Source organism: Lissotriton helveticus, chromosome 5_1 (genome assembly GCF_964261635.1).
Source record: "Lissotriton helveticus chromosome 5_1, aLisHel1.1, whole genome shotgun sequence".
Taxonomy (NCBI): domain Eukaryota; kingdom Metazoa; phylum Chordata; class Amphibia; order Caudata; family Salamandridae; genus Lissotriton; species Lissotriton helveticus.
The window spans coordinates 47,338,724-47,364,431 of NC_136065.1; the positions used below are offsets into that span (position 1 = coordinate 47,338,724).

A 25,708-nucleotide genomic window follows, 5' to 3' on the forward strand; every position below is an offset into this window, starting at 1 on the left:
TGTCCCAAAGCTGCAGATAGGAGTTGGCGGAAACCATCATCCTCCAACAACGCTGGGTCCAACCACCACAAGGGAATGGGGATCCTCTCAGGGGTGGGTGTAAATCGCAAGAGTAGGGGACTAGGATCAGAAAGGGATCTACCCAGATATTCCTCCTGTCACCACATTGGACAATATCCAATCTTGTGTGTAAATCATATAAATGTGAATAATAGGAGTATTATCTGCATTGTGTATTTTGTAACCTCCATATGTCCAGCAAGCCCCATCCCACAGTCCAGATGTAGTGAAGGAGTCGATCGATCCTACTCCACATCATACACACAATTGATGTCTTCTCCCACTACTAAGTTTCCAGGTGATATTCCTGCCAATTTACCCAATAAATGCTTTGAGAAAGGGAAGCTGCTCCCAGTTAGGTGCATACACACTGCATACCGCTATCTCTTTCCCATTTAAAGTGCTGGTGATGGCTACGAACCTCCGCTCTGTGTCTATTATTTTCTGAGTGAGGGAGAAGGGAAACCCCGGGTGGATCCATATTAACATGCCCTTGCAAAGGCCGAGTACGTGGTTGTAAAGAGTTGTCCTCTCCACCTACGTCTGAGTCTAGTGACCTTGATCTCCGTAAGGTGCGTCTTCTGTAGGAGGACCACATGTGCACCCCTGCGTCTGATATAATTCTGGATACTCTAGCGTTTCAAGGAGGAACCCATACCTCTAATATTCCAAGTTAGAAATCTATACTCCTCCAGTCAATCAGCATTGCCAGCCATTAGCATGTACAGGCCCCTTCCTTCCACCCCCCATCCGCCCACAAAATCATGCCATATCATCCGGTGTATAGCAACAACCCCAACCGTAAAACTCCCCAACCCACAAGCGGTCTGATAACTGTCAGCTTCCCAAATTTACAGTAATACTGCATAACAGTTACCTACAACAGGCAGTAAAGGCACTAGGCTACTAGCACCAGTGCTTACGGGGAAGCGTGGTCTTCCCTCTCAGCTTATTTAATAGTGAAAGAGGCAAGAAGCCGTCACAGCCTGGCGGGCCGTTCTAACCCCACCCAGGTACGCCCACCCAGATGCCCACCCAACCATTCCCCAACAGAGCAGAAACATAAAATAGAAAGAGAGAAACTTATCACAGGTCACATGAGCTCATCAGCCATTTGAGGAGTAACTACAGGCATAGAACCACTATCAACGTGTGAGTCATCAGTCTCAGAGTTCTCAGTTCTATATTTCGCTTCCGAGTCCCTGTCCAGGGAGGCGTCTCTGCTACGTATCATGACAGACATGGCCTTCAGTGCTTCTGCTCCTTCTATTGCTGTCTTAGAAGGACTTGGTTTAATTGTGGTCTATCGTCTGTTGTCTCCTCAGTCGTTTCTCGTGGGTTACCGATTCAGGTCTGTGTTCCGAGCGCGGTCTGGGATTAATCAATCAATCAATCAGTACATTTATAGAGCGCACTACTCACCCGTAGGGTCTCAAGGCGCTAGGAGGGGGGGGGGTGCCTTTACTGCTCGAACAGCCAGGTCTTAAGCTTCTTCCTGAAGGATAGGTGGTCCTGGGTCAGGCGCAGGTTGGTCGGGAGGGAGTTCCAGGTCTTGGCGGCCAGGTAGGAGAAGGACCTTCCTCCTGTTGTCGCTCTTCGGATGCGGGGGACGGCGGCGAGGGCGTGGCTGGTTGATCTGAGGTGGCGCTTGGGAGCGTAGAAGTTGATTCGGTTGTTGAGGTAGCTCGGGCCTTGGTCGTGTAGGGCTTTGTGAGCGTGGGTGAGGAGACGGAAGGTGATTCTTTTGTTGACGGGGAGCCAGTGCAGGTCTCTTAGGTGCCCGGAGATGTGGCTGTTTCGTGGGATGTCGAGGATGAGTCTGGCTGAGGCGTTCTGGATCCGCTGGAGTCTCTTCTGGAGCTTGGCAGTGGTTCCGGCGTAGAGGGCGTTGCCGTAGTCCAGTCGGCTGGTGACGAGGGCCTGGGTGACAGTCTTCCTGGTCTCGGTGGGGATCCACCAGAAGATCTTCCGTAGCATGCGCAGGATGTTGAAGCAAGACGAGGAGACGGCGTTGACTTGTCTGGTCATGGAGAGGGAGGAGTCCAGGATGAAGCCCAGGTTGCGTGCGTGGTCCGTCGGGTTGGGTGCGGTGCCAAGGGCGGGGGGCCACCAGGAGTCGTCCCAGGCGGAGGGCGAGGAGCCCAGGATGAGGACCTCCGTCTTGTCTGAGTTCAGTTTCAGGCGGCTGGTCGTCATCCACTCGGCTACAGCTCTCATCCCTTCGTGCAGGTTGGCTCTGGCGGCGGCGGGGTCGTTGGTCAGGGAGAGGATCAGTTGGGTGTCGTCGGCGTAGGAGATTATGTTGAGGTTGTGTTGGCGTGCGATGGCCGCGAGGGGGCTCATGTAGACAGATTACCCTCTGTTCTGTAGGCCTCAACCCATTCCTAGGCCGTCTTGGGATCCTCATAGAAATGAGTTTTCCCATCTAGCATTATTTTGAGTTTAGCCGGGAACATCAGTGCATACTGAATACCCTCAACCCTCAGTGCTCTTTTTACTTCCAAAAAGGAGGTATGGAGTCTCTGGACTTCCATGGTGTAGTCCGAGAATAGGAACACCTTGTTATTATCCACTTTGTAGGGCCGAGCTGTTTGTGCTTTCTTTAACAGTAGGTTCCTGTCTCAGAAATGGAGAAATTTGGCCACCACAGCTCGCAGTGGCCACCCAGGAGCCGGTGATCTGGCTGGCACTCTGTGCACATGCTCCAAAGTATAGAGTCCTTCAGACGCCTCTACCTCCCGGAGCCATGTCTCCAGATATTGGGCCATGTCCGATCCTTTCACTCCTTCCGGAAGTCCAAGGACCCTTACATTGTTCCTCCTAATGCGTCCTTCTGCATCCTCTGTCCGCCTTTCTAGGACATTGACTCTAGTGGTCAAGTCTCCGACCTGTGCAGCGAGGGTCTGATGCGCAGGAGTAAGTGTACTCCAACCTACCTAGTACCCCTATTTGATATCGACACAGCGCACTGATGGATACAAACCAATGACCTTTAGTCCATGGGGGCCTTTGGGTAAGGGTGAGCAATTTAACAGTCCCACCTCAAGACAGCAGCCAGTTTGTGTGCGTCTGTCCCACTCAGACTGGAACGTCAAGTAAGACTATGAGCAGCGGAGGGTGACGGGTGACAATTTGGGCCCAAATCCTGCAGAAAAGTACTTCATGCAATTTCCAAACTTACTCACCCCAGGATAGTCCCTCCTCCACCTCACTGGCCAACGCAAAGGTACTCAAGCTCACCCGTTTTTGCAGTTCGTGGTGGCGGTGCAGGGAACGGAACCCCCTTCTCATGGAACGGCACCAATCACGGTGAGGGGAGAAGGTCGAGCAGCAACACCTCTCTCAATCGTGCAGATTGTCAACCCTCTCAATTGCTGGGGGAAGGTCTGATATTAGCCATCTTCAGGCAGGTCCAGGTGGCCCTGCTCCTCGATCCTGACTCCCCCCACTCCACAAGGCCTCAGGAACCATGGGGATCTCGGCAAGCTCTGCACAAGCCAGCATACGCTTCCCACCGACTGTGGGCCGCCGGTCTATTATCCGCTACATTCTCTTCAAGCTATGGCGCACCCAACCAAACCTCCGACTGCGCAGCTAAGCGCTCATCTCATGCACCACCCCAAGGCTGACGATCCTCCCGGTGCCTGTACTTCACTCACCGCTCTTCACTGAGGCCGCAGCGCTGCTCCCCGTTGTGGGCTTTCAGCTCCCGTGTGATGTCTGAGCGCACTTCAAGGCTCGCCGATCTCGCAGTCCCAAACTCAGCCTCGGCATCACACCAACTTCAGATGTAGTCCGTTTTACTTTAATGTGCCTCCAGGCCATTGGATATGCCTGCCGGTCACCGCTGCCAGCCGGTACGGGTGACTCCGTCCGATGTTCTGTAGTCCGTTTCTCCTCAGGCCGCCATTTTACTGCAGCGATCTCCACTTGGTTACGATTGTTTGGAAATTCTCAGCAGGTACTCGGGGTCAGCATACGCCAGCAGCCTCTAATAGTTCTCGTGATGTGGGCCCCCAGCATTGCGCCGCCGGGACCTGGTGGAGTCACCTATATTCAGGATAATTAACCTGGCTGGTGCGGAGCTTTCAGCTCACGCGTCCGCCATCGTTGGCTTCAAAGCCACGCCCCCCTCTTTAGGTGTCATGGGTTAAAGCCAAGGGCAGTGCCCTGTAGGGGGCCAAAGTATGGGGCACTTGGAGTCTGACTAAACTTGAGGTAGAGGAGAATACATTCTTGAGAGCACTGACTAACCCCCCGTATAATACTCCGCTAATACAATTAAGACGAGATCGGGGCCTCAATTCAATGACATATGAGACCTAATTGAGGTTGTTACATTATTGGAGAAGGTTGAAACACTATGCAGATCTTGCCGACCATCGTGGACCCTTGGAGGAGCTAGTATCACTGGACAGTCATGGTGAAATTAAGTGGTTATCTTTTGTCCAAATTTTGCTAGTACACATCGCCTTTAGGGAACCCATGGGCCTACTCGGCATCCCCGACCTATCTATTCAAGACTACACCTAAGGATGCATTCTGGGACCATGTAAATTCCAGCAAATTCCAGAATGTGTTCGAAGGGTTGCTTAGTTCTCTTTTTTTTTTTTAACCTTGATTTTCAATTTAAACCCTTCTTGGATTTTATTAACCCATTTGCTGCAAAGTCCCTTTACCTTAAATCCCTCCTGGAAACTTTACCATTAATGTCTTTATTATCAAAGTGGAACCATTTTAATTCAATAAGTACAGTATGTCCAGTTTGCGAACAGCCAGATGAGTCACTAGTGAACGTTATTTTATTCTGTTCTGGTTATACCTGGCCAAGAAAAACATGGATCATTGGTTTTTGGAAGCAATTTGCATGCCGTCTACTAGAGGTTACCACATGGTTCCTCTGTACAGTATCCTCTCAGTTAGTTGCTATGCGGTATCCTAGTACCTTCCTTAGAGCAGATCCTTGGGGTGACCGGCACCTGCTTCGGTCTATTAAAAATGCTGCGGAGGTTTCTGCCTCTTCTGTCGGAGGAGCACAGGAGGCTGACTGTGCAGGCTCTGATAGGCTCCAGGTTGGATTATGCCAACATTCTTTACCTGGGCCTACCAGAGCACCCGCTGCAGCGGCTTCAAGTTGCGCAGAATGCGGCGGCCAGGGCCATTTTTGGTCTTAACAGACGTGCCAGCGTCTCGGGGCTACTGCTGACGCTGCACTGGCTACCCATTCGCAAACGGATCGCCTTCAAGGCTATGACGTTGGCCTACAAGGTACTCCATGCTGTGGGAGCAAAGCATCTCCAAAAGAGACTGGCCTTTTACCACCCGGCCCGCTCTCTGAGGTCAGAATCTCTACTGCTGGCGGTTGTCCCTCGAGTTAAGAGAGCTCGTCTGGGTGGCCGTTCTTTCAGCCTGCTGGCTCCACAGATGTGGAACTCGCTTCCGCTCCCACTTCGGGGGGCTACTACTCTTCTTGACTTTAGGAGAGGTCTTAAAACCTGGCTGTTTACTCAGTAGGCCTCCCAGCTGTCCCTTTTTATCTGTTTGTTGTGTAGTCTTTTTTACTGTGTTATGTTATTCTGAATTAGTTCTCCTTACCTAAAGCGCCGGGACACTCTTTTTGAGTAACCGTTGCGCTATACAAAAGATTAAATAACATAACATAACATAACAGGTCCATCAGATACAGGGTGCTGGAGTGATTGGCTTTCAGATTATGCTTTCTCTTTGTCTCAGTCTCCCAGTACCTATGTATTTGTTATATGACCCTTAGCATCGGTGTCCTTTATTTGTTGTATTTTAACTACATATCTTTTTAAATGCCAATTGTAACTAATTATACAATATTTTATTTGTTACATTTTAAAGGTACACTTCCATTGATCATTTACATTTTTTAATGGCATGACACAGCACCGTTTTGTAAATCGAGTTTGTGTATCTTTAGTTTTGCATATGTACTGTATATGTTTATGTACTTTTATGGTTGAAAACTCTGAATAAAGTATATGATGATGAAATATTTTACACATCTGAAAACCAAATTAAATTAGTTTTCTCTACATTTTCTCTTATAGGTGATTTAATTAAAGAAAGAGGTAAGTTTATAAATTGAGCAATCATAATTAGATCTTATATAAAAGTAAATCTGAAAGAAACATGTTAGTTATAGATTCCTTACCTTAGAATTACCCCCTGGCGTCAGACTGGATCTGGAAAGTTTTTTCGTCAGCAGTACCCCTGCACGTCGGAAGGTGGCGTCGGTCAGCTCCGCGATCGTCATTTGCATCGTGGTTGCCGGGATGACGTTGCGGTAGCTACTTAGACGCCGCACTCGTGCGCTGACATCAGTTCTTTCTTTTTCTGCGCTAGCCAGCGCAGATCAGGGAAGAGCGTTACCTCTAGTACAGTTTTTACTAATCTTTTTGCGACTTTTGTCAACTTCTTTATCGAGTCGTATGACACCTGGTGTACGAGGGATGCCCAAAGACTTTGCGGGAGCGGTCCCATAAGTTACTCGAGACTGGGCAGTTGGCTCCATGCCACTCCAGGTCCTGGTCCCGTGGGAGGTCGAGGGACCGGTCGCGGAGTCATCATCGTCATCACTCCTCGTCGAAGTCTTTGCACTCGGGGTCAGGGAAGTCGAAGCACAGGAAGAAGTCAAAGAAGCACCGTCGCTCTTCGACTTCCCCTTGCCTGTCAGCTGGCGCAGCACAGGGTGCGGGTGGTGCCAATCCCACAGCTCCGCGTGCAGAACCTCCAGGGTCAACTCCGGGCTTCCCTCCCTTTCCGGGATCGAGCTCGACATGAGATACAAATAGATCCCACCCTCTGCTATGGTAAAAACACTGACTTTGTCTGGCCAGAACAGCCCAAGAGGTAAAGGCTGCTGCTCCATTATCCCTTTCTGGCTTTGAAACCTCTTTTTATTTACCTATAGTCAGCCTGCAATGATCCTGGAGAGGTCCATCAGAAGCTCCGCAGTGGTTCATAGCTGTTGGAGAATGTGTCAGGAAACCTGGGACAATCCCATTCAGACTTTCCTATTTCCATCACGTTGTCCTTTCAGACGCTACAATTTAAACTTTTTTGGCTAATTTTAGTCTTTTTTTTTTTTTTAGAAAGCGTGAAGTTTTAGAGCTGCGAAAAAATACTAGAAATGTCTGCACCATATGCACCTGCTATCTAGGATTGTATCAAAATGTTATCAATATCTTCTCACTATGATGATCGACATTAGTGCATTTGCAACAATGAGCATTTGTCTTATTTTGATATAATCAGCAATCAAATACTATAAAAACCAGATATCAGACATTAGCTAAATATTAGCTTCACTCCAGGGATATTGAGGCAGATGTCATGCAGTCGGGTAGCAGAAACCTCAGTCGGAGGCAACCGCAGAGAGAAGTGACCTTCAGCCGGTTGCTGTTTATGTTCCAGCTTCTGCTGCAACTCTGAGGGGTTCCAGCCCAGACGGAGTATCATATTAGCACACATGGCAGGGCTCAGAATACCTGAACCTTTGAGTTGTTTTTCATGACACACTCAAAAAAACAATTACTACAGTATAAGGGAAACCTTTGTTGTAATATTGGGTACTTCCTTCAAGTGAGATGGGTATTCCCCATTCACTGTAGCTCTTCGGAGTTTCACTTATAATAGGCATAAAAAAGTATTCACCCTTCTGTGATTTCTAAGTTTTGAATCCCATGTTTATTTAATCTGTTCAATACAAATGACACAACCTCTTGCAATAGGTATAAATTACAGGGTACAAGTTACAAAACATCTTCTTAACAGTGGCGTCCTTTAAAGAGGGCTTACAGTATCATACATTTCCTATACTAGAACGTGAGAAGTATTTGAGATATCTAGAAATATCAGAAATTCCTGTACCATAATTACCTGCTGTGCAGGATTGTTTATAAATGTTAACAGTATCACTATGATAAAGGAGTTGGCTCATTTGCTTCTTGGTTGTCTTGTCCAATTCTTACTTTAATGTCTGAAAAACCTGTCATTGTTTTCAAAATAAAAAGTAGGATAAGATAAAATCGGACGTCAGATAATATAGAAACTCAGATATCGTATCATGCATAAAGAACGCCTTCCAGCCATGGGTATCGAGGCAAATATTATGTGTCAGTGAGGAGATGTGGCCTTCAGCTGGTGATGGTTTATGTTCTAGCCTTGCACACACTGCTAAGCTGTGACAGAAAATACCTAGGGGCATATTCTCAAGGACGTATCGCCGAGTTATCGCAACTTTAGTGCAGCAAACGTTGTGATAAGTTTTACGCACCATTCACAAGCTGGTGCTCACAGCCGATATCACCACTTTTCCTGCGGTAGCATCCACAAAAAACATCGCCACAGATGACACCAGCAACTAAAGCTAATGAGATGCAGAGTAGGAGTTCCTGGGGTCACAGCTCACTCAGAGTAGTACGCCGTGAGGGCAACGGCTTACACCTTGCTTCTACCTTCCTCTACATCTCCGTGAGGGACACGGAACCTTGCCTGGCCGCGCTGAACATTGCGCTACCGCTGGGTAAACTACACTATCCAGCAGCCCCAGGCTGCAGGCACGGCTGTGACGACATCGACGCGCCCGGAGGCGCCTTAACTGGAGGGAGCACCGAAAGCTCTCGTGGGTCACAGCTCACTCAGAGCAGTACGCCGTGAGGGCAGCGGCTTACACCTTGCATCTACCTTCCTCTACATCTCCGTGAGGGACACGGAACCTTGCCAGGCCGTGCTGAACATCGCGCCGCAGCCGGGTAAACTACACTACCCAGCTGCCCCAGGCTGCAGGCACGGCTGTGACGACATCGACGCGCCCGGAGGCGCCTTAACTGGAGGGAGCGCCGAAAGCTCTCGGGGCTCACAGATCACTCAGAGCAGTACGCCGCGAGGGCAACGGCTTTCACCTTGCATCTACCTTCCTCTACATCTCCGTGAGGGACACAGAACCTTGCCTGGCCACGCTGAACATCACGCCGCCGCCGCCGGGTAAACTACACTACCCAGCTGCCCCAGGCTGCAGGCACGGCTGTGACGACATCGACGCGCCTGGAGGCGCCTTAACTGGAGGGAGCGCCGAAAGCTCTCGGGGGTCACAGCTCACTCAGAGCAGTACGCCGTGAGGGCAACGGCTTAAACCTTGCATCTACCTTCCTCTACATCTCCGTGAGGGACACGGAACCTTGCCTGGCGGTGCTGGACATCGCGCCGCCGCCGGGTAAACTACACTACCCAGCTGCCCCTGGCTGCAGGCGCGGCTGTTCCGCCATCGACGCGCCCGGAGGCGCCTTAACTGGAGGGAGCGCCGAAAGCTCTCGGGGGTCACGGCTCACTCAGAGCAGTACGCCGTGAGGGCAACGGCTTACACCTTGCATCTACCTTCCTCTACATCTCCGTGAGGGACACGGAACGTTGCCTGGCCGCGCTGAACATCGCGCCGCCGCCGGGTAAACTACACTACCCAGCTGCCCCAGGCTGCAGGCGCTACTGTGATGACATCGACGCACCTGGAGGCGCCTCAACTAGAGGGAGCGCCGAAAGCTCACGGGGGTCACAGCTCACTCAGAGCAGTACGCCGTGAGGGCAACGACTTACACCTTGCATCTACCTTCCTCTACATCTCCGTGAGGGACACGGAACCTTGCCTGGCCACGCTGAACATCACGCTGCCGCCGGTTAAACTATACTACCCAGCTGCCCCAGGCTGCAGACATATCTGTGACGACATTGACGCACCCGGAGGCGCCTTAACTGGAGGGAGCGCCGAAAGCTCTCGGGGTCACAGCTCACTCAGATGAGTACGCCGTGAGGGCAAAGGCTTACACCTTGCATCTACCTTACTCTACATCTCCGTGAGGGACACGGAACCTTGCCTGGCCGCGCTGAACATCGCGCCGCCGCCGGATAAACTACACTACCCAACTGCCCCAGGCTGCAGGCGCAGCTGTGACGATATCGACGCGCCCGGAGGCGCCTTAACTGGAGGGAGCGCCGAAAGCTCTCGGGGGTCACAGCTCACTCAGAGCAGTGCGCTGTGAGGGCAACGGCTTACACCTTGCATCTACCTTCCTCTACATCTCCTTGAGGGACACAGAACCTTGCCTGGCCGCGCTGAACATCGTGCCGCCGCCGGGTAAACTACACTTCCCAGCTGCCCCAGGCTGCAGGTGCGGCTGTGACGGCATCGTCGCGCCCGGAGGCGCCTTAACTGGAGGGAGTGCCGAAAGCTCTCGGGGGTCACAGCTCACTCCGAGCAGTACGCCGTGAGGGCAACGGCTTTCACCTTGCATCTGCCTTCCTCTACATCTCCGTGAGGGACACAGAACCTTGCCTGGCCATGCTGAACATCACGCCGCCGCCGGGTAAACTACACTACCCAGCTGCCCCAGGCTGCAGGCACGGCTGTGACGACATCGACGCGCCCGGAGGCGCCTTAACAGGAGGGAGCGCCGAAAGCTCTCGGGGGTCAGAGCTCACTCAGAGCAGTACGCCGTGAGGGCAACGGCTTACACCTTGCATCTACCTTCATCTACATCTCCCTGAGGGACACGGAACCTTGCCTGGCCGCGCTGAACATCGCGCCGCCGCCGCGTATACTACACTACCCAGCTGCCCCAGGCTGCAGGCGCGGCTGTGAGGCCATCGACGCGCCCAGAGGCGCCTTAACTGGAGGGAGCGCCGAAAGGTCTCGGGGGTCACAGCTCACTCAGAGCAGTACGCCGTGAGGGCAACGGCTTACACCTTGCATCTACCTTCCTCTACATCTCCGTGAGGGACACGGAACCTTGCCTGGCCGCGCTGAACATCGCGCCGCCGCCGGGTAAACCACACTACCCAGCTGCCCCAGGCTGCAGGCACGGCTGTGACGACATTGACGCGCCCGGAGGCGCCTTAACTGGAGGGAGCGCCGAAAGCTCTCGGGGGTCACAGCTCACTCAGATGAGTACGCCGTGAGGGCAACGGCTTACACCTTGCATCTACCTTCCTCTACATCTCCGTGAGGGACACGGAACCTTGCCTGGCTGTGCTGAACATCGCGCCGCCGCCGGGTAAACTACACTACCCAGCTGCCCCAGGCTGCAGACGCAGCTGTGACGACATCGACGCGCCCGGAGGCGCCTTAACTGGAGGGAACGCCTCTCGCCCCGCCAGTCGCGCGCGGGAGCATCCCGGGCTAAGCCCGGGCAAAGGGCGGGCCGTCTGAGGCCGTCCGAGGACGGCAGAGGCCGGGCTGGGCCACCCCACTGACACTCGCTATGGGGAAGAGAAAGCAGCTATGCCGGAGCGAACACGAAGGTAAACATGCTAAGATTCCCAGGAAATCGGAATCCATAATTTCTTACTTGACCTCTGCTGTAGGTGTTTTGAGCAGGGAAATAGCATATGCTGAGAAGGAACTGGTGCTGGGTTCTGCCAACATTGACCCAGTATTAGAAACTGATTATACCCCAAGTGTACCATTGGAACCTACAATTGTGATTGCAAACACCCTTTCCACAATTGAGCACCTTATTGCTCCTTCAAGTCCCCCGCACTCTCAACCCTCCCAAAAGGTTACAACCCCATTGGCCCTCCCCCTCAAGAATACTCGTAGGCGAAGGTCTTTGATAAAAGCTTCTAAGAGGAAAAATCTTCCGAGCAAGGCTACTTATCGGGATGCCAGCATAAGGGATCATGTTTGTAACATTGTAGAAGACCTGTTCACATCAAGACTTGAACCCACACTGGTGGCCATTGCTAAAGACATTGTGGACACTCTAAATGTATGTGTAGCGGGACTTTTGGGAAAATGTGAGAAAATGTATGTTTTTCTCAAACAACAATCAGGCCAAATGGAGAACTTGGTCAACTCTCAAAATCTAAATGTTACTCAATCTAGGGCTAAAACTATAAATAAGGCCCCAGAAGCTTTAAGGGAAAGAAGCCTGGTTAATGGGGGTGTCCAGGAGGGACGGGGGCCCACAAGGGTTGGGACACCGAGCATTAACTATGGAGTTAAGCCGGCTCTCTGTAGGGATATTTGCCTGGAGTTGCCTCCGGAGGCTGCCCCCTTTAGTGCCCGTTTTTACAGGGGTTCCCCCAGCAAGGGCTGGCCCAGGCGAGACTACCCATGACCTCATGGTTTCTGCCGGGGAATGTTGTTCCCAGTTTAGTAGTGGAGGAACAGACATTACAAGCACCGTCATCATGGCAAGGAAGGTTAGCTGGGTAGGGCGTCACCCAAAATGTATTCCAGGGGATTGCCTAGTGGTAAATTTCAACAATCAGGCCAGCGCTCAAAGACTGTTCTGGGATGCTTCAGACCTGACAAATGATGGTATTAGACCTCTCCCTCTTGGCTTTTTTTATCCCCCGGATAGGCCTACAAGGCCAATTAGGAAAACCATTGTGATAAATCAGGAAGGGCCCCCTCGCACCATCTTGCGCCGTCACACTATCAGGCTTATAATACCACACAACAAAGGTCTACACGAGAGTTGTCAAGGAGGGCAGAAAGGGGATCCCCCAACAAATTTGTTGTTGCTCAGCAGGGTGGTCCAACCTCAGTAGAGATAGGTTTCACTAATCGTTTCTCTCCCTTGGCCTCAATGAACACGAACGATTGACTACCTTGCAGCTCGGTAGAGGAGAGGGTTGAGGTAGGACCCCAGAGGCCCATATGCAAAATCTTGACCTGGAACGTGGCAGGCATTAGATCTAAAGCCACGGATCCCATTTGGCTGGAGTTCATTAAGCAGTATGATATTCTTGCCCTCCAGGAGACCGGGGACACCTATTCCAGTTTTTTATTGCACGGGTATCTTAGTTTCTCCATCCCTGCAGTCCCTGGATTAGTGGGAAGACCTTAAGGGGGATTGCTCGTTCTTTTTTCGCTGAATTTGGTAGGGGCTTTTAAGAAACTGGAAACTGCCTCAATGAACTTCCTCATATTTGAATGGATTATTTCCGAGCAGCAGAATTTTTTACTTATTAATTTTTATAACTCTAGGGAGGGCTCATCTTTGACCGAGCATCTGAGCGCCCTGGAGCAATTTTTGTCAGTCTATAAACAAGATCTTTCTTCTGCCCCAGAGGTGGTTCTTCTGGGAGATTTTATTATACATCCTTGCTTGTGGGACTGCTATAATGGCATTTATGGAGGGTCACCATGTGAGGGGGTGCCCCACTTTGAGCACAGTAAGGAGGGAGAGGCCCTCGAAGTTCTCCTCTCCAATATGAATCTATTTGAACCAGGTATTGGTAATGGTGAGGCGAGAGCTCCTACCTTTATAGGGAGAGGGGCAAACACCGTTATTGATTACATTTTTTTATCCCCTGGTGTCTTGGCCAAAACTATGGTCTATAGCGTAGTGACTTCAACTTTCAGCGACCATAACCCGGTTTTGCTGGAAGTTGATTTTGTAATTTTCAGGAACCAGAATGACTTAAGAGGGGGGGCGCCTAGGCATCTGTCGACCACAGACTAGGGGAGACGGATTAAATGGAACAGGGTTGTCACAGAAGCTTTCTTTGAGGAACTCGCACTTAAAACTGAGGCCAACCTGGCTGTCTGCTTGGACGACACTGCTGCAGGAGTTGATGTTGTTGATGCTTATGTAGCAGTGTGTAAGCAGATCTCCAAAGATCTAGAGGGTGGTGACACTGCCCACACAAGGAGGGCCTATAAATGGTTCGACAAAAACTGTTCAATTGCTCACGGTGCCTTACTTAAGGCACTTAAACATAGACCGAGGAATAGAGCCCTAGTTGCTGATCTCCGTATGGAGTACAAAATTGCAATTATAACACGCAAGCGTCAAATTAAGGAGGAGGCTTGGGAAAACCTGCAATCCATGGATGTGAGAAGGGACAGCAGGAAATTCTGGGCTGTTATTAATCAGCCGTTCTTCTCGGACCAGGAGAATCTGGACATGGACTATGTGATCCCGGATGAGAGTTGGCTTGTACACTTTAAAAGCATTTTAGAGCAGAGGGGTCCAGCATTTGCCGACTTTGCTACTGTTCGGCATGCTATGCCCGTCTACTTGGCTGAGGTAGAAAGGGCGATTAAAGAGACAAGCAGAAATAAGGCCCCAGGCCGTATGGGGTTCCTGCAGATTTGTACATCCTGTATTAACAATTTTGGGCAAAAATTCTGACCAATGTGTTTAACGCGGTGTCCACTGCGGGTTTCCCGTCCTCTTGGTCCTCTTTGGTCATAGTTCCTATTTTTAAATAAGGTTGAATAGAGGGGACCCCGCCTGTTATAGGCCAATCTCATTGTTGGACTCTGCAGTTAAAATCTTGGACAGGGTCATTTTACAGAGATTGGGGGATTGGCTTACAGATAGGGGGGTCCTCTCCAACCTCCAGTATGGTTTTAGAGCACACAGGGGTACCATGGACTAATGTTTAAATTTATACTTCCTTATAAGTAAATACACTGTCGTGAAGGAGGGACTTTTATATTTGGGTTTCATGGACCTATCGTCGGCATTTGATTTAGTTAACCGTTCAAAATTATGGTTTATTTTGCGGGAGATGGGTTTGGATGCGTCCTTGGTCAATTTTTTAAGTGATCTTCCTCAGGACCTGTCCGCCTCTGTCAGGGTTACGAGGGAAGGCCGGTGTACTGGGCAATTTAGCTCTAGAAAGGGGGTCAGACAAGGCTGTATGATGGCACCTTTTTTTACTATTTAAATCAATGCCCTTGAAAAATCAATGGACTTGGCTACACTGGATATTCCGCGTATAGGTGAGTCGGGTATCCCGGTCCTCCTGTACGCGGATGATGCCATCCTACTTGCACGCACGGGCATGGGTCTACAGAGTCTGTTGGATCACTTTGGCAGTTTTATGGAAGCCCTGGATTTAAAGGTTAATACCACAAAATCCCATGTAATGGTTGCCGGAGCACGGAATAAAAACATGAAGGTTAAAACCTTCACGTGCAACGGTACCGAAATGTCGAGGGTGCCGTTTTTCTCCTACTTGGGAGTTCTATTTGACGAGAAGGGGAACTGGGGCCCTCAGATGAAGCTAAAGAGCAACGTAGTAGCAAGATCTACTACAGCTCTTTTGAACTTTTCCAAGAGATTGGGAGCAAGACCCATGGAAGCAATGCTAAAGATTTATAAATGAAAGTGTTTGGCAATTTCCTCCTATGGTTCGGATATCTGGGGTTACGTAGTATCGTCTAAGATACAAACTGCAGAAAATAGATTCCTCAGATCCCTTCTGTCACTCCCGCAATCATCCCCTACATTCTCTATACACTGTGAAGTGGGACTGGGTTATGTCTCAGACTATTTGAAAATGGCTCCGTTGATTCGTTGGGTCAAAACCTGGCTGACCGAAGAGATCACTCTTAACCACCTGATATTGAAGGATTGTGTTGCCCTTGAGAAGGCGGATAGGGTCCCATGGCTGTCATATGTCAGAGCGGCATGCGGCAGGTTGGGCCAACCAGAATTGTATTCATCGCCACAGGACATTAAGAAGGAGGACATAGGGTGGATCAAGCATAATTTTCGCAACCTGCTGGAGGCAGAAAGGGAGGAGGAAGAACTTAGAAAACCTATGGCGAGATCCATTTACGGTTTATTAATCTCCCCAGTGATTGAACCGTATCTGAAGTATGTCACCAAGCCCTCCACCGCTTTCTTTTGGTCAGATTCCGGTTCAACCTTATTCATCTCACATTAGGTATATATCCTAAATGAGGGAAACCAGAAGACACAACACCATGTACTTGTGACAGCTTTTCCTTACAGGATACGCTCCACTTGGTAATGTTCTGCGAGCACTACATGGTGGCGCGTAAAAAAAAATTAAATCCAATTCTGTGGGAATCTGGTTTTGTACAAGTAAGGCCTGCCCTCCTTTATTTACAAATGCTTAGTTCTGTCCAGGTTACCTATAGTGTAGCCAGTTTTTTGTTGGCAGCAGCCAGGTTAAACAAAAGGAGACTTCTTTAACTGTAATCATTGTGCAGGTTCAAATGGGGTTATGGCCATTAATTGATATACTAAATGATACCAAATGATGCACTTTATACTGGATTCAAATTGCCGTTAGATAAGGAACTCTCGTACATTTTATACTGTTTTAAAGTATCTTAAATCTTGTTTATATGAATTGTAAGAATCAAATGTGTTCTTAATCTTTTATATAATTTTAACGTGCGGAAGATGATTTTGTATTGTCTTTTATGATTTTAATTAATCGAACTAAAGAACTTTGACTGACTGACTGAGGAGTTCCCGTGCAAAAAACAGCGACAACACCACTTCACAACATTCTCAATGACCAGCCCGATCTGCGATAACAACACAAAACATGCGATAAGGCGCGTTAACAGCAGGGATTTAACATCTGCCTTTTACTGGTGGTAAGCAGGACAACTACCTGCAGCATGAAAGGGAGCCCAGCCCAGAGCCACATCTGAAGACCAACACAAGCAATGGAGACACTGATCATGCAGCTCGGACACCCCAGAGGGCCACAACACCCACCGCCACCACCCCCAGGACCCCACCCCATCCTCCCCCGTGGCCCTACCCCGGGCACGCCCCCCCCCCCCCCGGAAAAAGATATTTCACATAAACATTACAAAAATCATGAACAAAACAATTCCCATGATGTTGCACAATTACAACAGTTAACAGTCATGTGTGGTCAGAAAAAGGAGAATCATTCATCCATCATTAAAATTCCAAACAAAATATTACATTTAAATTTAACTCAAAACATCTATTTAGAAGAGTCATGGCGGGTCTTCCCTGGACAATCTGTAGGTCACAGCCTGCAAGACAAAATTCAAGATAAGAAGGAGTGTCATGCACTCATCAAAAGACAGCGAGAGAGAAAGAGAAAGAGAGAGAGAGAGAGAAAGATGGAGAGATAAAGAGAGAGAGAGAGAGGGGGAGAGAAAGAGAGAGAGAGAGAGATAGAGATAAAGAGTGAGAGAGGGAGAGCGAGAGAGAGAGAAAAAGAGAAAGAGGGAGTGACAGAGAGGTAGAGAGAGAAAGAGAGAGAGGGAGAGACATTGTACAAGGAGCACAAGGCCAATCGGGCTCTTGGCTCATACATTCCAATTGTTGTGTGTGTATCCCTATTGGTGCACCATAAGCCCAAGGCCTGGCCTCGATTGCAGCACGAAAGTTACATCACATTTCCAGACTAATATTAGGGATGAAATCTCCTTTGTCTCAATACATAAGGCAGAAGGACATCTGCACCTCCTACCTTGGTCTTGAATGCGGCTAGCGCCCCTGAGAGAGATACCATACCAGATTATTACGACTCCCTCACCACGCAAAGAGCTAATGAAAGACAAACGTATCCACACCACACACACAGAAGTCCCTGCAAGAGGTACACTTGCATCTGATGCCCTTGACACTTACATACACAACAACCCATACGTCCAATCATTGCACACACATATGACTCATTGCTCCGTGCTGTGACATATCATCCAATTAACTGCCGCAGATCAGAAGAGTGCTTGTTCTACAAGACCCATCAATACAATGGCAGGACATCCCAGGCACATGCACAACCCCCATCACGTGGAACTGTACAGAGCACGTATCCTGCATCTGTTGGGAGCACTGCCACTGGTAGTCTTGTGCATCAGTTACCGTCTGAGCTTCTGTCTTGCGTACGTCACCTGCATCCAGCCCAGGTTCCACTGTTGATCATGCATATTTGAGTGGCCCATGGATGTCTGCCTATTCAACACAACGGTAGCTGAACTGGAGTGATTTCCTCGTTCACCTGGGTGCTATAGACCTTTGATAAAAAGTCTACCCATGTTTTCCGTCTTTTGTGACCGCTATTGTCGCGACATTTTTGGTTTTAAAAAACAGCGCGTTCACTGTCCACCAAAATATAGAATAATCTTTACTCAGTGATGCTTCGTAGAGTGCCACCCATGCTTGATTTTTGAGCTCTTTCTTTCGGGTTCTTCGTGCCAAATTATAACACTTTCTACACTCTCTAAACTCGCCTTGGTCTCTCTCTGTCCCATGAAGGACCTCTTTTAATCAAGAGTATGAGTTTGAGCAACTTGAATCAAACCACCCATTTTTGCGATTTCGTGTGCCCTTATTTTCAACTCTGAGCAGATTTTGAATAGTCGAAGTAATCTTTGAAAAGGCATTCAAGGTTCTTTCATGAGTGGTACCTTCCTGCAAGCATACTAAAATTGAGTCATAAGCCTTAGATCTGATTTGCTTATTCAGCTCGACCGAGTCACAACTGTCCCAATGCAAGGTGTATCCATTTTGATGGGAGAGGGATACGCCCTGGGTCCAGACCAATTTATTATTTATTTGCTGATCAATGACGTCTGACAGTGCTATGTCAATACTTAGGGGCAAGTGGTCACTCATGACATTTGAGTGGATTTTATCATTTGCTACCCAGTTTGCATAACAATTTGGAACAATTATAAAATCTATTATAGATTGGAAGCCTCTGCCTATAAAGGTATAGTCAAAGTTCACTCTAGGGGTACACAACCGGTTTGCAAAACCATAGTCGTGAGAAAACAGAAATTCATGGAATTTTTCCTCCCTTTCTGAATGATCAAAATGTGTTAGTGGGTCGTCCTCTTCTGACGTTAAGCCAAAGACATCTAGCCCTGCTTTTGAGCATAGGTTAACATTAAAATCTACCCCCAGATAGTAATCATATCTGTATCTTTTGGAATCCTTAATTTACCAACATCATCACTAAGCTGTCTTAAAATGTCCCCCAGCTGGCCCTTCTCTATATTAAAGTAAAAATGTATTACAGTTAAAATACAATTTGGGTCCACATGTATGGATACTATCTGGTAATAAATAGCAGATTTTATCAGGGTAATTTTTTGTACCTCCAGCAGATTTGAAATGTAAAGGCAAGCCCCCTCTTGTGTCTGCCATATTTTAAGTGTATTGCTGGTGTGTGGTATGTCTTATATCCTTCAATGTGGACTTCCTCTGCCAACCAGGTCTCCTGGAAACACAGGATTTCAAATGTATTGATAAAGTCAAGCCACGCTAAGTTATTTTCTTTACTCCGGGGGCCTGCTATATTCCAAACGAACACACTAATAACCTTCTGAGAAATCTGTTTGTCCAGAATCATTATTTCCGGGGGAGAGTTGGTCTGACAAGCCCGCTCAGGCCCCATACTCCCAATTTGGGACACTGGCCAGACTTAACTTTAATGGTCCACTGGTTCTAGGCCCCGACCCAATATCTCCTTCCTTTATATCCATGTTCTCCCCCTACCTGTCTTCTGGGTCTTTTTTATGATTGGTCCTACGTGCCTCATAGTCCATTAAGTTATCATAGTCCCTCAAATCAAACATCTGTTCTCTATTTACAGGTAGTCAATCGTTCTCATATAGTGATTGGAGGGGCCCAAATCTATTTGACACCTCCAGGTTATAGTACATTTGGGCAGTACTCTAAGTGCTCTTGGATGACTCTCATTGTGCCTGTTAATCCAATTGGGTTGCTAAAAAAAGCCCAAAGGGAGGACATTTATGCCTGTATCAGTGATGTTTTTATATCCTACTCTTTTCAACACTTCCCTAACCAGGGAGGGTAAACCAAAGGAGAGATCAACACAATCCCCCAACAAAAGTTTTTCTACCTTTTCCTACCCAAGGTACATGCCTTACCATCTTAAAAGCCCTAAACATTTCAGTAGTCAGACCTACTCCGCTCCGCAGGCAGTGAATGGCCTTTTTCTTCAATGTGATCCATGTTTCAACTTTTCCTGGCTGGGGATCGGGGACATTTGCCAAAATCACTGCAAAGGGGGTTGCTGCCGGGTGAAGATCTAGGTTATATACATGTTGGTGGCTTTCATGGGAGCTAGGTGTAATTGAGCGTGGTTTTATTTGCGTTTCACATGCTAGACTACCCCCCTGAGGTCTCTCTGGTGTTCTCTTCCCTAAAATACGTGGCGCTCCAGCCTCTCTTGTAGTGCTACTATGTGTGCATACAGCGACATTATTTTGTACCCCACCCCTTTTAGCTGTTCTTCGGGACGTTCCTGAAGAGTTATCAGTAGAATTTGGGCTTTGGCATCTAGTTATGGTAAATGCGCTATTAATAATGCCTGGTTTGCGTGGGCTCTCATTCTGTAGTATAGTGTTCTGGTTTTTAATAACCTTCTCTAGACCTATTTCGATTCGGTCTAATCTAGCTTCCAGACTGCCTATATAGTATTTAACATAACTTGTTAGCTCTGTAAATAGATTTTCAATTTTTTTACTATCAGTATTGGATTGTGCGTTGCATTTATTTTATGAATGTGGAACATTGTCTTTTCCCTTTTGGGTCAGTAAGCTACCCTTTTCCCTTGTTGTTTAATCAGAATAGTCTTAGACGGGACATTCACGGGGGGCCTGATATGTTTCTACCTGGATAGTTTCGGGGTTCTTTGACAGCTTTGGGTTACTTCGGTCTTTGGGGGGTAGGGTATCAGTATCTTGATCACTGTTTGAGACATCATCTATATCATCAATAACAACTTGAATGCAACCATTTCTACTTTGCCCTAGACTCGGGTTTTCTGGTGGGCATTCCTCCACTGTCCCTTTAACAGGTATCGTTTTTTCTTGACTATTCCCTGTTAGCCCCTGCGATTCTACACTTAATGACTCTTCTACTGTGAAGATCTGTTTTTCGATGGCGCCCACTGCGCCCGTGAGGTAGTTTAGCAGGGTCATTTTCACATCTTTTGGATTGCTAAACTGTTCCTCTAATTTAGTACTGGGTAATTTCCTTTTCACCATTTTTAACATCCAATCTGCATGCAACCTCCCACTAGTAACTTTCTTGATGACCACAAATTTCAGCGACCAGTAGCTATTGTTAGTAGTAACACATACAGTTCAGATAATATCCAGAACAACACCTCCACTCACAGTGTAATGAGACCAAGAGAGGGGGCCCAGCCCAGCCCAGCCTCCTCCTGCCGTTGACAGCCAGTGCGTGTCCCGTGTCGGGTTGATTGTTGGCGCGCTTTGAGTGTGCGGTTGCAGTCTTACTCCTCCCCCTGGGAGTTGAGTGGATTCTGGGGCTAGTAGTCCCCCCTGGGTGGTGCTGCATGGCTCCTGGCGAGACGGTGGTGCATCCCACGCCGCGGTGATCGTTGGCACGCTAGGACCGCGCGGGTGCAGTCTTACTCCTCCCCCTTGGGAGTTAAGTGGATTCTGGGGCTAGTTGTGGTGCAGCACGGCTCCCAGAGAGTTGGTGGCAATCAATGACCCTACATTCATCCATACTTTTATACTTGATTGAACATTGATGTTTGACTTGGCCCTTTTTGCAGGGTCATCCCTGAACTTTTTGCCTTCCTCCTGTATTTTGTCTGACCTATTTTTGTTGGTTTTATGACTCTGGGCACTTTACCACTGCTGATCAGTGCTAAAGTGCATATGCTCTCCCTATTGTAAATTGTTGTATGGATTAGTGATTCCATGATTGGCTGATTTGGTTTACTTATCAGATTCTAATGCAGTGCACTGAGTGTGACCAGGGCTTGTTAACCAAGTGCTGCTAGTGGGCATAACGCACTGGTTGTGCCATCCACAGAAGCAGCCTGTAAAAGTGTGTGTAAGGCCTACCATTGCAGATCCTGTCTGCAGTCTGGTACTGTCATCCTAACTGGGCAAGTGCACCCACTTGCCAGTCCCTAAACCTTACCTTTTCTTCATATCAGACACCCCTACGGTAGGCCCAAGGGCAGGGTGCATTATAAGTATATGGTAGGGCATGCCCTGGTGTGTGTGGCATGTCCTAATAGTGAATTACAGCCATTTTCGTTTTTCACTATTGCAAGGGTAACTGTTCTCCATAGGCCAGAATGGGCAGTTAGATTATTACATCTTATAATCCTAACTGACTCAGGGAACATGGTAGAAATTTGAGTTTATTATGCATGATAAAATACACCTTTTAGTGAAGTTGGTTTAACATTCTGTGTTTGAAAATACCACTTTTAGAAAGTAGGCATTTTTTTGTCTTACTATCTAAGCCTGCCTCTTCTAGGTCGTGTATTCCTTGTCTGGAGTTCGAGTGACAGGGCTGGGGGATTCCAGGAGACAGAATGAGTCAGCCCAGTGGTGAATAGAGAGATCTGCATCTAGATGGGTGGGAGGAGTTGCACCAGAACCTTGAATAGGGCTGTGCCTGCCTTCCACAATGCTGGGTCCACCTCCTGGGATTCTGCCCTGCACAGTGAAAGAAGAGAAGGAATACTGTCAACAAAGTGCTCCAAGGCTGTGCTTTCCCTCCAAAATGCTGGCTTCACCTCCTGTGAGGTGTTTGATGTTTCTGCCCTGCACTGTGAAAGGAAAGAAGGAGTCATGTAAACAGAGTGCTCAAGAACTGGTTTGGACTAGGCAAAGGCCCCTCTGCCCTCAGATGAAAAAGGATTTTGGGGTATAAGTATTGGGACCGTGATCCCAAGAATTTAGATCACTTTTGGACTACAAGAAGAAACCTTTGCTGAGGAGAGGAACCTGAAGAAACTGAGGAGAGACTATCCCTAAGCTGAAGTGCTGCTTGGGGGATTGGCCTGCAGTGGTTGCTTGACTGCCAAAGAAAGGTGAAAGGAATTTTGTGTACTTTATTTTCAACTTGTGAAGGATCTCTAAGGGCTTGGAAAAGAGCTTGCCTCCTGCTGAAGTCTCAGGGACAACAGACTTCAACTCCCAGCTCCCCAGAGTTCTTTGGAAGTGCCTGCTGCTGTTTTTGGGGCCTTCTAAGGGACTGCGTGTTGCAAGGAGCTGTAAGCGCGACTCAATGAGGAAGAAGCGTGTTGCCGTCGCGGCTGCTGCCATCGCAACGTGAATGTCGGCGCTGTCGCTTTCGTATTGCACCGCATCGAGAGAAGCGTCTTGCAACGAAGAGGAAGCGTGTCGCTGCTTCTGATGTCGCATCGTGGATGTCGGCGCTGTAGCTGTCCTATTGCACCGCATCGAGAAAAGTGCCACGCATCCCCGGAGAAGAGCGCAGCTATCGGAGCTACCGCCGTCGCATCTTAGATGTCGCCGCATTGTGCAGAAGGCTCTCGCAATGTCAGAGAAGAGTGTTGCAGCCAAGGCTGTTGCCGTCGCATCACTGAACAAGGGTGTCGCCGCTGCAGTCAACACATCGAACCGAGACTTCTCGCATCCTCGGAGAAACGACCCGCACCTGGAAGATCTTCACGTCTTTATTTCTTTGCACCGGAACTTTGCCGCATTTCCATCGCTGCAATATTACTTATTGTGGAAGCGCAACGCATGGTAAGGTACATTGACGCAAAGTGTTGCATCTTAAGACTGAACTGAACTGAGCTAAAACTACCATTTTTAAGTATAGTATTGTGGATTTTTGTCGTTTTTGGTCTTGTTTTAAGTCTATATAAAGAATACTTATTTTTAATATAAACCTTGTGTGGTGTCCGTTTGTAGTGTAGTCACTGGGTTACTGTATGTGGTCACACATGCTTTACACACTGCCTCTGAGATAAGCCTGTCTGCTCGTGCCAAGCTACCAAGGGCGTGAGCAGGGTTTACAAACTATTTGATTTTGTCTTCCTTAACAGAACCCGGCTGGGATTCCTAGTGAGTATTTTAATTCACCTGCACACGGTTGGTCACGAACACCACCTATATTCCAGCAATTCCCAAATCAGGTATATTTCCTGCCCCAACCTTTAAATGCTTCAGAAAAGGGGGTGGTGATGAACAGAGTGTCTGAATTAAGCAGACCACTCTTACCCAGTCCAAAGATCAGGGCTTGATCCATCACCGTTATTTATCTCACTGCCCCATCCCAGCTCAGAACCTGGCTATATGCAAACTAGTCTGTCCCTGGCCCAGTGCATCATGGGAACAGGGCAGACCAAACTACCAAGCCAATTCTTCACCAGAAAGGAGACAAGCTACCGGGGACCGGTTTCTGGCATTTCAGCCTCTTCGGCCCGGCTTGCTTGAATCCTGATGGAGCAGTGAGAAAGGGACTCATGTCTGAGTATACCCTGCCACACCTATAGTGGCCAAAAACGATTCAGAAAAGGGGGTGGTGATGAACAGAGTGTCTGAATTAAGCAGACCACTCTTACCCAGTCCAAAGATCAGGGCTTGATCCATCACCGTTATTTATCTCACTGCCCCATCCCAGCTCAGAACCTGGCTATATGCAAATTAGTCTGTCCCTGGCCCAGTGCATCATGGGAACAGGGCAGACCAAACTACCAAGCCAATTCTTCACCAGAAAGGAGACAAGCTACCGGGGACCGGTTTCTGGCATTTCAGCCTCTTCGGCCCGGCTTGCTTGAATCCTGATGGAGCAGGGAGAAAGGGACTCATGTCTGAGTATACCCTGCCACACCTATAGTGGCCAAAAACGATTCAGAAAAGGGGGTGGTGATGAACAGAGTGTCTGAATTAAGCAGACCACTCTTACCCAGTCCAAAGATCAGGGCTTGATCCATCACCGTTATTTATCTCACTGCCCCATCCCAGCTCAGAACCTGGCTATATGCAAATTAGTCTGTCCCTGGCCCAGTGCATCATGGGAACAGGGCAGACCAAACTACCAAGCCAATTCTTCACCAGAAAGGAGACAAGCTACCGGGGACCGGTTTCTGGCATTTCAGCCTCTTCGGCCCGGCTTGCTTGAATCCTGATGGAGCAGTGAGAAAGGGACTCATGTCTGAGTATACCCTGCCACACCTATAGTGGCCAAAAACGATTCAGAAAAGGGGGTGGTTTGCCCTGTTCCCATCATTCACTGGGACAGGAACAGACTAATTTGCATATAGCCAAGTTCTGAGCTGGGATGGTGCAGTGAGCTAAAAAACGATGATGGATCAAGCCCTGATCTTTGGACTGGGTAAGAGTGGTCTGCTTAATTCAGGCACTCTGTTCATCACCACCCCCTTTTCTGAACCAACCTTTAAATGCAGCATCTCATAATCCATCCCAACTCTCAAATCTAAACACATATCTCAATTTCCCTAGATCAGAGGTCTTCAAACTTTTTGATGCCGAGACCCCCTTGTAAAACCTTTTTAGGCGTAAGGACCCCCTTCCGACAAACGTTTCTAGAAATTGGTACTCCTCATCATTAACTTTTGACAACCATAAATGTGCCTGTTAGACCTCATCACATCCCTCCATCATTCATCCACCCACACTTTCGCACATCCATCCATCCACCCTTTCATCCTTCCATCCATACATCCATCCTTCATCCATCCACCCTTTCATCCTTCCATCCATACATCCATCCATCCTTTACCCATCCACCCTTCCATCCATCATTCATCCACCCACCTTTTCACACATCCATCCATCATTCATCCATGCAACCTTTTATCCATTCATACATCCATCCACCCTTTCATCCTCCATCCATACATCCATCATTCATCCATCCACCCTTTCATCCTCCCATCCATACATCCATCCTTCATCCATCCACCCTTTCATCCTCCCATCCATACATCCATCCTTCATCCATCCACCCATCATTCATCCCCCCACCTTTTCACACATCCATCCATGCATCATTCATCCATGCAACCTTTTAGCCATCCATACATCCATCCACCCTTTCATCCATACATCCTTCATCCATCCACC

The 25,708-nt window shown here is 48.4% G+C and overlaps 1 protein-coding gene across 1 annotated transcript in view; it reads left to right on the plus strand.

The window, feature by feature from the left end:
• Positions 1-25,708, plus strand: part of LOC144754115 (butyrophilin subfamily 1 member A1-like) — a 588,580-nt gene that overhangs the window by 317,074 nt on the left and 245,798 nt on the right. The window contains exon 14 of the mRNA XM_078641681.1: positions 6,135-6,155. Within this exon, the coding sequence (XP_078497807.1) occupies positions 6,135-6,155 (21 nt within the window). The remainder of the gene's footprint in view (positions 1-6,134; positions 6,156-25,708) is intronic.